The sequence below is a fragment of the Mus caroli genome, unplaced genomic scaffold (genome assembly GCF_978045245.1).
Source record: "Mus caroli unplaced genomic scaffold, Mus_caroli_1 scaffold_14, whole genome shotgun sequence".
NCBI classification, from domain to species: domain Eukaryota; kingdom Metazoa; phylum Chordata; class Mammalia; order Rodentia; family Muridae; genus Mus; species Mus caroli.
The window spans coordinates 106,551,470-106,564,189 of record NW_028227269.1 but is presented as its reverse complement, the minus strand read 5'-3'; the positions used below and the strand labels follow the sequence as shown (position 1 = coordinate 106,564,189).

The 12,720-nt window shown below is 48.7% G+C and overlaps 1 protein-coding gene across 4 annotated transcripts in view; it reads right to left on the bottom strand.

The window, feature by feature from the left end:
* Window positions 1–7,515: 7,515 nt before the first annotated feature.
* The window catches only part of Eml1 (EMAP like 1), a 167,416-nt gene continuing 162,211 nt past the window's right edge, over window positions 7,516–12,720 (bottom strand). For all 4 annotated transcript variants that reach the window (XM_029484428.2, XM_085830649.1, XM_021178557.3 and 1 more), the window contains 5 exons: window positions 12,390–12,487; window positions 12,189–12,276; window positions 10,781–10,876; window positions 9,634–9,764; window positions 7,516–9,004 (listed from right to left, as the gene is read on the bottom strand). In XM_029484428.2, the coding sequence (XP_029340288.1) occupies window positions 8,879–9,004; window positions 9,634–9,764; window positions 10,781–10,876; window positions 12,189–12,276; window positions 12,390–12,487 (539 nt within the window). In that variant the 3' untranslated portion in view covers window positions 7,516–8,878. The remainder of the gene's footprint in view (window positions 9,005–9,633; window positions 9,765–10,780; window positions 10,877–12,188; window positions 12,277–12,389; window positions 12,488–12,720) is intronic.

Genomic DNA, 12,720 nt, shown 5'->3' with positions numbered 1-12,720 from the left:
TTTCACTGCTCTGTGGCTCACTCTGGTAAAGAGCTCAGCTCATTCTTAGGCCATTGGCTGACGCTAAGCAGAGCAGCTGATAAAGTGCAGAGTATCTCTAGGAACTGCCTGCACCCTTGAGCACACGCTTTGATCTCAGAAAAATGTAGACTGCAGGGGTGGAGGAGGGAGCAGACGCCGCCGCCGAGGTCTGGCAGATGGCATCTTTATACCGATTTCTTTAAAGACGGAGCTCCCTTTGTTTTATTTGACCCTCTGATAGAAGAGACAGCACGGGTCATTCACATTTCCCATAATACTTAGCTCCTCTCACAAAACCACAGCTTAGTTTGGGACATAATTTAAACTTACTTTTTCCGAATGACCTAGAAATAGGCAAAGGCTCGGGGCCAATTGGGGCTGGGGCTGGTGAGTCTGGCAGACAGCTTCCTTGTCACTCCTTGGCTGTCCTTTGAGCATGAGGAGTTTACTGCCTTTAGGTAAAAAATAGCTTTGGGCATCTTCCGCCAGGAAGAGACTTTAAAGGGAATAAAGAAGTCACTTCAGCCTACCACGTTGACACTGGAAATTTAGAATTCTTTTTTTTTTATTTAAGAATTCACACACACACACACACACACCCTTCAAACTGTGTCAGGAGACCTCCTTTAACTGGGTAACTCTATCCCTGGACCTTTGCCCCCCCCCCCCAAGAAACAAAAGTTCATGATTTTGAGCTAAGCCCAAATGATGAAGCTGCTGTCTACAGTCTCCTGTCAGTGGAAGGCACCAGAATCAGGAAGAGGTCTTAGAAGAAGGAGTACGGAACAAGCACAAAGGTCCATTGTTTTCCGAGGCTCACTAAACCTGAGGGTACTGAGTACCAGCTGTGCTAGGTGATGGTGCAGGCAAGGTGAATGTGAGCCTGACCTTCCAAGACACCGACGGAAACATGTCTGTGGGATAAGGGACCCCCTTGACTGGGCACTGAAGGCACACTTCCCTCAGAAAAGAACTTTGGAGCTGAGTTGTGAAAGTGCTAGCTAGGTAGGGGTAACAGGAGGAAGAGCATGAGACAGGTGAAGCCTGGGTGGTGACAGAGAGTGTGCTATGGTGGGACAGCCGGAAGCTCAGTGGTGGTATGGTGGCTTGAATACACACACACACACACACACACACACACACACACACACACTCACACATACACACACACACACTCACGCATACACACACACACACACTCACGCATACACACACACACACACACACAACGTCCATAGGGAGGGGCACTGTTAGGTATGGCTTTGTTGGAGTAGGTGTGGCCTTGTTGAAAGACGTGTGTTCACTTTGAGGGTGGGCTTTGAGTTCCCAGAAGCTCAAGCCAGTTCCCTTACTGCTGCCTGCCCACCTAGATGTAGAACTCTCAGCCCCTTCTCTAGCACCATGTCTGCCTGGATGCTGCCACGTTTCCTGCCAAGAGACTAATGGACTGAACCTCTGAAACTGGAAGCCAGCCCTAATTAAACAGTTTCTTTTATAAGAGTTGCTGTGGTCATGGTGTCTCTTCCCAGCACTGGAAACCCTAACTAAGGCAGGTAAACACAGAGAAACATGGTGCTGAAGAGAGACCCTGCTCTGAGCAAGCCTGAGCACCAACAGCATCACTACCATTGCCATCATCACCATCGCCATTAGCATCATCACTACCACCATCACCAGCAGCAGCATCACCATCATCATTATCATCATCATCACCACCATCCCCGGCATCACCAGCATCACCATCACCAGCAGCATCCGCATCATTACCACCTTTATCATCACTATCCACACCATCCTTACCATCACTAGGTCCGCTGGCATTTACCATCACCATCAGCATCATTGCTATGACTACCACCGTCACCATTCTTATCAATGTGGGAGCCCTGGTCAAAGACACACAGTGTTGATTGTCATACTATATGCATGAGTTATTTATAACAAATTGTAATGGGAAACAACCTATGAAGTTACAAAGCTTGATACATGCAAAATGTCAACTGGCGAAATTTATCTAAAAATTGACTGAAAGGGTGAAAACATGGAAAGGACACACACACTAAGAAGCAATTGTGCTATTTTGGGGTAGTGGGAACAGCTGAGTCTCTTTTTGAGTTTGCTATAATAAGAGTGTACAATTTTATCATTTAAAGGTACAGTACTATCTTACTAAAAAAAAAAAAAAAAGAAGAAACTGCAGCAAACAGGGCCATTGGTACTGTCTCTGAGGTCACATTGACCTCGTTCCCTAAGGGTTTGCTTCTAATCTTCATGGTAGAGAAGCAAACATACAAAACCCATCTGGGTGAAGCTATGCCTCCCCCAGGGTGTGCTCTTAGTTGGAGGGCTGGCAGCATGGCTGAGGAGGGACAGGCTGGGTGAAAGAAATGCCACAGGGCTTGAGGTGTCCCTCAGATGGCTGCCAGGTTTAGCCTCTCCTTCTGCCACCGCTCTGCAGCTCAAGGTCACTCTAGTGCCCGATGTAACCCCCACCCCTGCTCACCAGCCTGTCTGGTACCCTTTCTGCCTCTTCCTCACCATCTCCAGTCATGGTCCCTGACAGGAGAATGTCCCCCAGCTTGAGAGTGTGCCTGGCTCAGGGGAAGGAAGGGAGACAGGGCGACAGGGAGGAAGAAAGGGAGATGACTGGACAGACAGACACAACATGGGGTAATATATTCTACTAAGTGCCTTCCAAATCAGGAGTCTCTGGCATCAGTAGTTTGTGGAACACTTTGGGGGAATGCTCCCCAAGACTGTCTGCCCCTCAGTTTAACTGCAGCTCTGCCATTTTACAAGTGGTCTAAAGAAATAGCCCTGCCAGGAGAGAGAAACCAGGGCATTTTTAGGGTGATAGAGCATATGGTGACTGCTTGGCTATCCTGAGCCTCACATCCTTCTGTCTGTCTGTCTGTCCCAAACATGTTGGAAATTCTTCTCCTGCTTTCCAGGGATGCCTAAGCCCTGGGTCTATCTATGTCTTTCTGGGGAGGATGGTGAACAGGATGAATGAAAAGTCAGTTTCTGAGCATTCTTTCCAATTGGCCAATGCCAGGCACAAACCAGCAAAGATTGGAGCCAAAGAGAGGGTGACCTGCAGAACCCGAACCCAAGGGTCAAGAGCACAGGATGTGCCTGGCTTGTCCCACAGCTCACTGCAAATTCGGACAGTGAACAGACATGCTGTATCTAAGCCTGCTACTTCTGTGAACCACACGAAAACAGAGGACCACTGTGGGAGGATGGGGGCACGTGGGGAGCTAGCTGGGCAGTGGGCTGGGTTAGCCCACTCTCCTTTGCAGTAGCCATGATCTGGGGGTCTTCTGGTCATCTTAAAGACATAGAAACTCATTCGTCCGAAAATAAAATCACAGGGTATATGGCACAAGCCTTCCCAGAGGCTGGAGGACATTCAACTTCCCATCTTAGTTTGGGAGGTGGGAAGTGGTCGGCCTGCTTTGTTATAAGCAGAAATGATATCGCCCAATTCTTTCTAGGGTCTTCCATTTTGCCCAGCCTTCCTACCTATTGCCACGGTAACTCACCTACTAAGAGAGGATCACTACCTCGCCTTGTAGCCTGCTGCCTTGTGTGGAAGCATATTTGTCACAGGTCCCTAAAGAAGTTGATAGAATTATGGTGCCCCAGGAAAGCCCTCACACACAGTGTGTTCCCAGCTGGCACTGGGGAGGTAAAGACGAAGAAGGATGGACTCTTGTTCTGTCTCTCTCTCTTCTTTTTATGCTAAGCCTGTTTGGGTGTGTCGGTAACTTGATCTGTTGCCATGGGAGCAAGTTAAGGAAGGGGTTGTTTATTTTGGCTCACAGTTGAGACAACTCACACACATTGTATCAAATGGCTATGAATACTGTGTGCTCTCAATTGTTAATTGCTGTGCCCCAGCCTATCAAGATAAGTGAAATGCTGCATTCTCGCCTGGGCAAGGGAAGGTTTGTAGCCCCCTAAGGCCAACTGCGTGAGCAGAGTGTGGCTTTTTGCATACTAAAGAGCTGGCAGCTTGACCTGGGGCAGGAGAGATGAGGTTCAAGGACAGAAAGAAAAAACAGGAGGCAGGAGACAGAAGGGAGAGCAATGGAGAGCATGCAATGGCAGGGAAGTCTTAAGTTTAAATGGCTTAGCTGAGAGTCAACCCCAGCAAAAAGGGCAGCAGCCTTGTGCTATACAGGTATCTATCTCCATGTCTTTCTTATTAAACCTCAAGGGGCCCCCCTCCCTTTCCCAGAAGTGTTCAAGGATTCGGTCCGTCATGGCAGGAAGCTGTAGCAGGCAAAAGCATAAGGCGGACCATCACATTGGATCTGCAGTCTAGAAACAGAGTCAGCGTCTGCTCAGCTTGCTTGCTCCTTTGAATTCAGTTCAGGATCCCAGCCCATGAAACGGAGCCAGCCATAGTTAAAATGAATCTCCTTACCTCAGTGAACCTCATCTAGATAATCCCTGATAGAGATGGCTAGAGGTTTGTTTCCTTGTAACCTTATCATGTTGATAATCAACGTTAACCATCACGATAATTAAATATGTCCTACACCAGAGCCCTTCCCCAGCCTGTACGTGTGGAGTGCTGATCCAACACTCAGTGCTGAGAGAGAAAATGTCCAGAGTTGTAGCTGGAGAAACAACCAGCTTTTAGTCACACAAGTGTGCAGGCCTAGGCTAGGCAGCTGACATTCATTCTGCACCCTGCAGACTACATAGAGTGTGTGGTACCTTCTACACACACACACACACACACACACACACACACACACACACATGCACACACGGGCACGCACATTTAGTCTCCAGCAGGTGCTTCTGAGAAGGCTCATGCAGGCCTGTGGGACATGGCTTGGGAGAGTTGAGGCTCTGCCACCAGCCATGGAGAAGCCCCGGGCAAGCTTCTTCATCCACATGGAAGGCAGAGCTGAGTTACCGCCCTGAGGGCTGCTAGGCTGTTGGAAAAGGACAGGCCCAGATGTGAAGTGGAGCGGAGGGTGCCTCTCTCTCTCTGCTGCTGGCCTATTCTGAGAGATGATTCAGCAACATCCAGTGTCCACACGATAACAATCGAGTTCCATCCCTCAGCAAGGAGGGCAGAGAGGGTAAAGCCCACTGCATAGATACACAAAGAAACCATCTAAGGCGAGTCACGGCAGCATTGGTATGTAGCTGAGTGTTGAACCTTGAGCCAAGATGCAGTAGATAAGGCATTTCAGAGGCTCCGTAGATCAAGGAACAGGTTACAGAAGGCTCCCAGGAAGTCTTATACTCCCTCATGCACATTACAGACATACGAGGTTAGGAGTTAGACATCTTCAATAGACAGGCCAGAGAGAAGGCTTAGTGGGCAATGGGGCTTGCTGCCAAGCCTGATGTGCCAAGTTCAATCCCCAGAACACACAGAAGAAGAGAGCCGACTCCCACCATCTGCCTTTTGACCTCCACATGTATAGGTCATGGAACATACAGGAGCAGCTGCACGCCCCTCCCCCTGATAAATAAATATAATAAAACATTTTAAAATATTTTAAAAGAATTTGGAAGATTTCCTGGGGTTGGAGGTGGTGGAGTTGATCTGTTGATCACACTGCCTTCCACCCAGAAGGGAAGAGCAGGGGTCATTTCTGACTCATCCCGGGGGCACATGGAGAGCATGGCATGTGCTCCCTGCGTCTGCGGACAGTGGCGGAAAATTCCAAAGGCAAAAGAGAGCAGATCTCAGTCAGGTGCCCAGAAAAGGCTGGTGTCAGGACACGACCTCCCTCTGAACAGAAGTGAGCGTCTGCGCAAGGGAGCCAGAGTAGGTTACCTCAGTCCTGCCTAACAGCACCTGCCACCCAGCTTCAGATGGGGGACCCTCAGAGAAGGAAGTCACTCCTTAAACATGAAGCCTTTCCTTGGGTCCAAAGGCTGCAGAGATGTCAGGGTCTTCCAGGAATTGTGACAGTTCTCCTGAGCAGTCAGGTTGTGCACATGTCCGCACAGAGACCACTCAGAGGAATAAAGGATTGCTTTGGTTTTCTCCCCCCACGCAGTGCTGAGAGCAGAAAAGATGGGCTGTGTTCTGCTATCTTGCCACTAGGTGGCGGAATGCATCTGACAGAGGAGCTGTCCAGGTAAACTGGAAGTTCTGTTTTGCCCAGATTTAGAGATGCTAACCACCCACTACAATTTTCAACATATGGATGCTAAGACACCTACTTGTTTTAATAATTTATTTTTATTTTATATGTATTGATTTTTTTTTTTTGCCTGCATGTACGTCTGTGTGAGGGTATCAGATCCCCTGGAACTGGAGTTACAGACAATTGTGAGCTGCCATGTGGTTGCTGGGACTTGAACCCAGGTCCTCTGGAAGAGCAGCCAGTGCTTGTAACCTCTGAGCCATCTCTCCAGACCCCACCTACTTGTTTTTTAAGCTTAGAAAACAAATTCGTTCTTGTGCCTGCGCTGCAGACTCTTTATTTTATTACATCCTTCTCTCCAGCTTCCCGAATACAAGAGGAGACAAATTAACTCCCTGGCCACAGGATGAGAGAACAGTGGTAAGTCACCATTGTGTGCTATATGAACAATAAATAAATACCATCTGTAAAGCTAACCCTGGACCATTTAAATATGGTGCCATAGCAATAGTGCTATTTAATACTATTTATAAACAATCACTATATGATATATTTAATGCTGTGATGGTTACATGTGTGTGTGTGTAATGTTATCATTATCTTCATAGCTAATAAAATATAGAATAATATTATGCTGGTATATATCCATCCTATGAGATGTGTACATCTCCCCTTGATTTCTAAGTTGGTTGTATCTGTACGTCAAGTGTTCCCCACAGGTTTTGAATGCCTGATCGCTAGTTGATGCGGCAACTTCAGGAGTTTCTGGGAACTCTTATGGATGGAGCTTCACTAGAGGCAGTAGTCACTGAGGGAGGGTGGTCCCGTAGATGGCCAGCGTCTCTGGTCTCCTCCTTCTCGTTCTGTTCTGTTTCCTGACCACCAGGCCATGAAGATGCTTCTCTAACTTGCTCCCTTCGCCATGGCATTCTTCCCAAGTGCCCAGGGCCAAATGACAGTGGCCTGAAGCCTCTGACATCATATCCTAAGTCAAGTCCTACCTCCCTGAGGTGGTATTCAGTCCTGATGACACCAAATGAGCCACTCTGCAAGTTGCCATGGGTCTCTTCTCCTTCCTTGATACCTAAGTATTCCTTCAACTGTCAATTAAAAGCGACCATTTTGCCAATATTTACACAGACAAAGGAACTAACAATTGGATTGGGTTATTAAGCCTAGGTTATTAAAGCAAGAAATTAAGCCAATTCCTTTAGAGTTGTCTGAGCTGATGAAGGCTTCCACACTATATGCGGAACAGAACTCCATGTGCAAGGGATCCATGAGAGTGAGCCCTCTGATGGGGAACAGGATGTAGTGTGGACCCCATCTAATTTTAAATTCTTTAATTTACATACTTTCAGAAACGTAGGTCAATAAGAAACTCACTTTTCAGATTTTATTTCCTTATAGAATATATTTGATAAGGATACATACAAACAGCTTCATCTTGAGTCACGTTGTTTTCTGGCACCCTGTCCTTCCACAGCAGGCTAGAGATGGCAAGGGAGATGTCTTCAATGTTGTCCTTCATCACTGTGAACAACCAGTGCTATAAGAGTTCAGGTAACTCAACTCACTCACTCGCTTAAACGAGTTTACAAAAAGCAATCTCAGCATCTGTCCTTAAGTCTGTTTGTGATTGATTCCTCTATTTAAAGATCCGAGATACAGTCCCCAGTGTAAACCATCAATTCAATCTGTCACACCACGGGTAAGGCCTTCTCGACACCTTCAGACCCTACCTACTTTCTACTCGGCAGAGCACAGTTTCAGTCTGTATGCTGCATGCTGTCCGTGCACGAGAGTCAGGGAAGGAAACTGTCTTACACCCAGAGCCTCAAAGGTGCTGCACTCCATAGGCTGCCTCCATACTGAAGAGTCCCTCTCCGACTTGACCCACTTGGTTGGGTACAAATGTACAATGTCCAGAGCACACACAGCAAGGCCCAGCCTTGGGCAATTTATTGTAAGTTGTTAAACTCTATATGAGGACAATACTGTATCATGCCATCAATCCGCAGAGAGTGGTGTCTAAATGTGAATCGAGGTGCATGAACAGAGACGGGGTGCAGCTTGTGGAGGTGCTGAAGAAACTGGCTGTGTCCTCAAGGCAGGACAGTCTAACCAGAGCATGGAAGCGCCTGTAGACCCACAGCAGCTCAGGGGTTCTGTAGTACAAACTGCTTAACCAGGGAGAGCACAGCCCCTTTTTTGCCAGCCTCCCAAAGGGAGGTGTTAATGGGACTTTAGATACATGGCCAAGGAAAGTCTGGCATTGGCAGTCCTGATTCAGCTGGGCAAATCAGTTACATAATTTATCCTTTTAGGACCAATTAGTCAACAACGACCCCAGTTCCCAGTTCCGTACTTCATTATCATAAATATCTGACTTAACAAGGTGAAGCAGTGAAGACTATATACAGTATTTTAAAAGGCATTCTGTGACCATTTTTGAAGAGTTCATAGAAAAGTGTCTATAAGGATACACCAGTCCCTTCTGCTGATGCCGTGTAAACCCTGGGAACTTCCTTTACCCAACATGCATTCTATCCTGCCCTATATAACAAAAGCGGACACACAACCGCTTATCTGGTGCGACACACACTGGTTCCCCAACTAAGGTAACTGGTAGAGGGACAGTTTTCCTGAGGTTTGTTAAGAGTCTGTAGACAAAACAGAAATCACAGTGACCAAGCGGAACTCGAGTCTGTGTCCTTGGGCTCCCACGGGGACTAAATGACTCGCCACTGCATGATGCTTGTGTCTTTCCCACCCGTGGAGATAAGGTGGCTGTCTTCACAGAGGAAGTCCACATTGGTGACGTGGCTGCTGTGTCCACTGTAGATGTGGCTTGGAGCCTGGAAAAGCATGACAAGGAGAAAAGCTTACGCAGAGCTGACTGTGGCCCCAGGAAACCCCTGAGCACTAAATCAGTCTAAAACTCCGTTACTGCCCCCCTTGTAAGCTGTTCTTCTCTGTGTGTCAGCTTTGTGTGCAAGACTCAAGAGGGATACAGAAATAAGCCCCCGGGACAGAGACCAGCACATGATAGGCCTGAAATCAAGTAGAGCGATCTCAGAGGGCTGCACCAGGCATGAGCCAACCCTAGAGAGACAGGGTCTTCTGGCTGAAAGGTGTTCAGATTCACAAAGGGGTTGGTCAGCTCAGCAGAGCTTGAGTGAGTGTGGGGAGATAGCGAGTAGGTAGGGAGAGTTTGTGTGTGTGTGTGTGTGTGTGTGTGTGTCAGTGTCAGGGTGAAGCCCACATAGCTGCAGAGGTAGACATACCAGATATAAAAAGTTTTGTAGGTCATATCTGGGTTGAGGTTTCTCCAGGGTGGTGGGGAACCCCAGAGGTTTCAGGCAGCAGATTAACAAGGTCATATGCAGGCAGCCCTCACCCACAGTTCATTTCCATTTGGTTTTTAGACAAGTCAGACCGTCGGTCCGTGCCCTGTAAGAAAGGTGGTGAAAGGCCAAGGCCTTACCCGGAACTGTGAGCAGGGGTATGAGAAGAGGTGCACTTTGCCGAAGTCATCGCCTGTGCACAGGAGCTTTCTCTCGTGAGCCCGGCAGACAGCATTGATGTCCGTCCCATCGGAGCCCTCCGGCCACACTCCTGGAACAGAGCACAGACAGCACTGGAAACTTCAGAGCCACAGCACACAAACACTGGTCACCAAAGGGGCCAGAAATCCACCTTCAGTCTGGGCTTTAGAATGGAGAGCCGGATGGGCGAACACCCGTTTCCAGCTCCTGCCTCTCTCTAGCTCTGGGTTGCAGGGTACCCAGGGTCAGCCCTGAGAAGCCCTGCGTCTTTTCTAACAGCTGTGCTAAGTCACACAGCCCCGGCAGCATCCTGAGCTGCCTGCATCCACTGGGCCCTTCTGGGTGCTGCGGCAGGTACCCTGCTTATAAACTGATGCCTTTCCAGTGAAAGTCCTGTAAGTGCAGGGTACCTGGAGAATAGGGGCACTGTGTCCTGGGAGAGGCTTTGGTTGAGAGTGTTGTATATTAGAGGGCTGAGTACACACCAGCTCCTTAGTAGGCAGAACACCAGGAAATAGGGAAATGCCACACTGAGAGGACTTAGGAATTCCTACCAGCCGACTGACTCCCGATTGCTCCGACTGTAGAAACGCATTGTGAGCTATTTATGAATGCATTCCTAAGATGAGCTTTGAAAGAAGTGAACGTTTTAGGCGGTAGGTAAGTAAGCCGAGTGTCGTGTGGTTCGTGTGGGTACAACAGCATCCACATAACCACTAGGGGGCGCTGTCCTGTGCCTCGGGAAGAGTTCATTACCCCTCAGCCTGAGCCTGGGAGCTGAGGAGATTGTGTATCATGGCCCCAGGTGGGAACAGAACAGATGGACAAGACCGAAAGTGGTGGGACCAGGGTTCGAGTCCCGGCACCTCCGTGGCAGCTCACAACCATGGGTAACTCTAGTGCCAGTGGGTACAACATCATCCACGTATGCCCTCTTTGGTTTCCACAGGCACTGCACTTTCACAAAAGCAAAATGTTCATACCAATAAACAATTAAAAATAAACCCTTAAAGACTGGAGAAGGTATGGTCTCGTGCACTAGAGTACATTCAAACTTCAAAGGCAATGACATACTCAGACCCTTACCAAAGACGTGGAATCCCAAGGTGCAGGTATAGGTGGCCCACTCGATGTCCCTTGTGGTTTCCACACTCACGACTTGCTTACAGGCAGACGGAACCCCTGGAGGAAGCAACAGCCTTGTGATTTCTCAGCTCAGGCCCCAGCTCTCCTGGAGTCAGGCAGGGTCCTCAGAGCCATGCCCCACAGGGAAGACCACCCACCTTCCCATGGGTACAGTGTTCACAGCTGTTAGTTTGTCTGGAAATGGGTGCAAATCTGGGTCTCAGGAGGGTCCGCCTTTCAGTACTCCATGTCCTTCTCTGGGACTCTGTTCCCTTCCACCAGCCTGGCTTCTCCCATTGACCAGTCTCTGGTTCCTAGCTTCCTATTGCTCAGTGTCCTTATTACAGGTGTGCGCGCGCACACTAAACAGACAGACAAGCACACACACACACACACACACACACACACACACACGTCCCTCAGCCTCTTCAACTCTGAGGCAGGAAACCACTCTCAGCAAGTGCCAAGGCTTCAGGGTGATCTGTCTGTTTGCCAAGTGACTCTCACTGGTAGCCTATGTGCCCGTGTCTGGGTAGGTTTTAGACATAGGCTCATCCCCACAGCACCTTGCCTGCTTGTGCACCTGTGTCGGGCGGGACCTAAGAAGGAGGGACCTCCCTCCTGGAACTGGCTATCTCTCCCCGCTGCCTTTCCCAGGCTCCTCAGCAAGTGGGCAACAGCCTTGGCAGGTGTAACTTCCTCCCTGCACACTGCCTTTCTGCCCCCCACTGGCATCTGAACCTCTATTCATAAGGTTGTTTTGTTTGTTTGTTTGTTTGTTTTATTGATACAAAAGGATGAGCCTGAAATTGTCAGAAAATACTACTGTGGATCATGAGAAAGCCAGGCAAACAGCAGTGTGCGTCCTAAGTAACATCCTGTGGGTGGAGGTCAGGGTACTCTCACATCCCACGACCCCCCCCCGTGACCCCCTTCGTTCTGCCCAGAGCATGGCATGTAGCAGGTACTCCATAAATCCTCCCTCCTCCCAGGTCTTACATAGGCACAGAGATGCCCTAAAGGCAGGCTGAAAGAAAAGGGTCCAGGGGCTTTGATTCACTGAAATGGGAGGGTCTCTGCCTGCTTGAGGTGGGTACCTTTACTAGGGTCACTCATCCTGTGACTGTGGGACTGTCCCACCTCTAGGACCTCTGCACAGGGTTCACCTGCTTCTTCCCCAGGGTAGGTCCCACTCTTCAACAAGACCCCTCCCAGTCAGGAAGACTCCAAGAGGCTGTAAGGCCAAATCCTCATGTCACAAAGGACACTGAGGGATGGAGAGGTCCTCGCTCCACACGGGCCCCTGGGAGTGTCAGAGTGAGTGTCCTGTGTAATCTAAACCCCGACAAGCCTGATGCCTGTTACTCACAGTAGAGGATCTCGTAGTCCCCGGAATTTGACACCAGGAATTGTGAGTTCACGGACCAGTCCAAGTGGGTGATGAAGCTGGAATGGCCCTGGGAGAGGAGAACACTGGGTAAGTTTCTCTTGCCTTTCTGAGACTGGAGGACGCTATGCTGCTGCAATGAACTGGCCACATAAGCATCCCCAGGAAACAGAAAAAACGTACGGAGCACTTGCCAACTCGTGTGTACTTCCTTCCATTGTCGGTAACTCCATATATGTAGATGCAGTTGTCATGGGAGCCGATTGCTAAGAAGTTCCCATCTGCAGAAACAGGACAGACACAAATGTGACATCAGGGTGACATTACTTGTCATAAGAGGAAAGGCTGGGGCAGAGGCAGACCAATTCATGAACTACTCAAAAAGGAAAACATTGGGAAAACATTGTTTTTCAATGTATCTTATATTGCTTTCGAAGTTCTCATTTGAAAAATACCCATGGGATCCTGATTATAGAGGCTAGTAAAAGTTCATAAAATCTTTTCTTTCAAGCTT